At 38.1% G+C, this 378-nt stretch overlaps 1 protein-coding gene across 1 annotated transcript in view; it reads left to right on the top strand.

Moving 5' to 3' along the window:
- Positions 1-201: 201 nt before the first annotated feature.
- The window catches only part of SARC_08458 (hypothetical protein), a gene marked incomplete at both ends in the record, with an annotated part of 3,269 nt that continues 3,092 nt past the window's right edge, over positions 202-378 (top strand). Inside the window, one exon of the mRNA XM_014297558.1 lies at positions 202-360. Within this exon, the coding sequence (XP_014153033.1) occupies positions 202-360 (159 nt within the window). The remainder of the gene's footprint in view (positions 361-378) is intronic.

Here is a 378-nt window from a genome sequence, read left to right as displayed (position 1 = left end):
GTAACACATGGATCTATATTTAGACCATATATTTGGGTTTTCGGAAAAAAAAACAGATGAAGTGTAAATTTCGGCATATTTCTACAAACATAATATACATATTTCCTGTTGCCGATTGTAAAATACATAATTAGGTATTTAAAGTACATGTGACATCGTATCTGTGAGTGACTGCGTCGATTTTACATTGTTATAGGCATCATGTCACTCATCACTTTATCACGACCAGAGCAGGAATACATTCTGAGTGGCATACAACATGATATACGCGCGGATGGCCGCGCATGTCACGATTATCGGCACATAACACTTGAGACTGGTGTGCTTTCAAACACTGATGGGTCTGCACGTTTACAACTGGTACGTAAACACAAGAAA

Source organism: Sphaeroforma arctica, assembly GCF_001186125.1.
Source record: "Sphaeroforma arctica JP610 unplaced genomic scaffold supercont1.763, whole genome shotgun sequence".
NCBI classification, from domain to species: Eukaryota; class Ichthyosporea; order Ichthyophonida; genus Sphaeroforma; species Sphaeroforma arctica.
The sequence above is the reverse complement of the archived record's forward strand: the minus strand, read 5'-3'. Positions and strand labels throughout refer to the sequence as shown.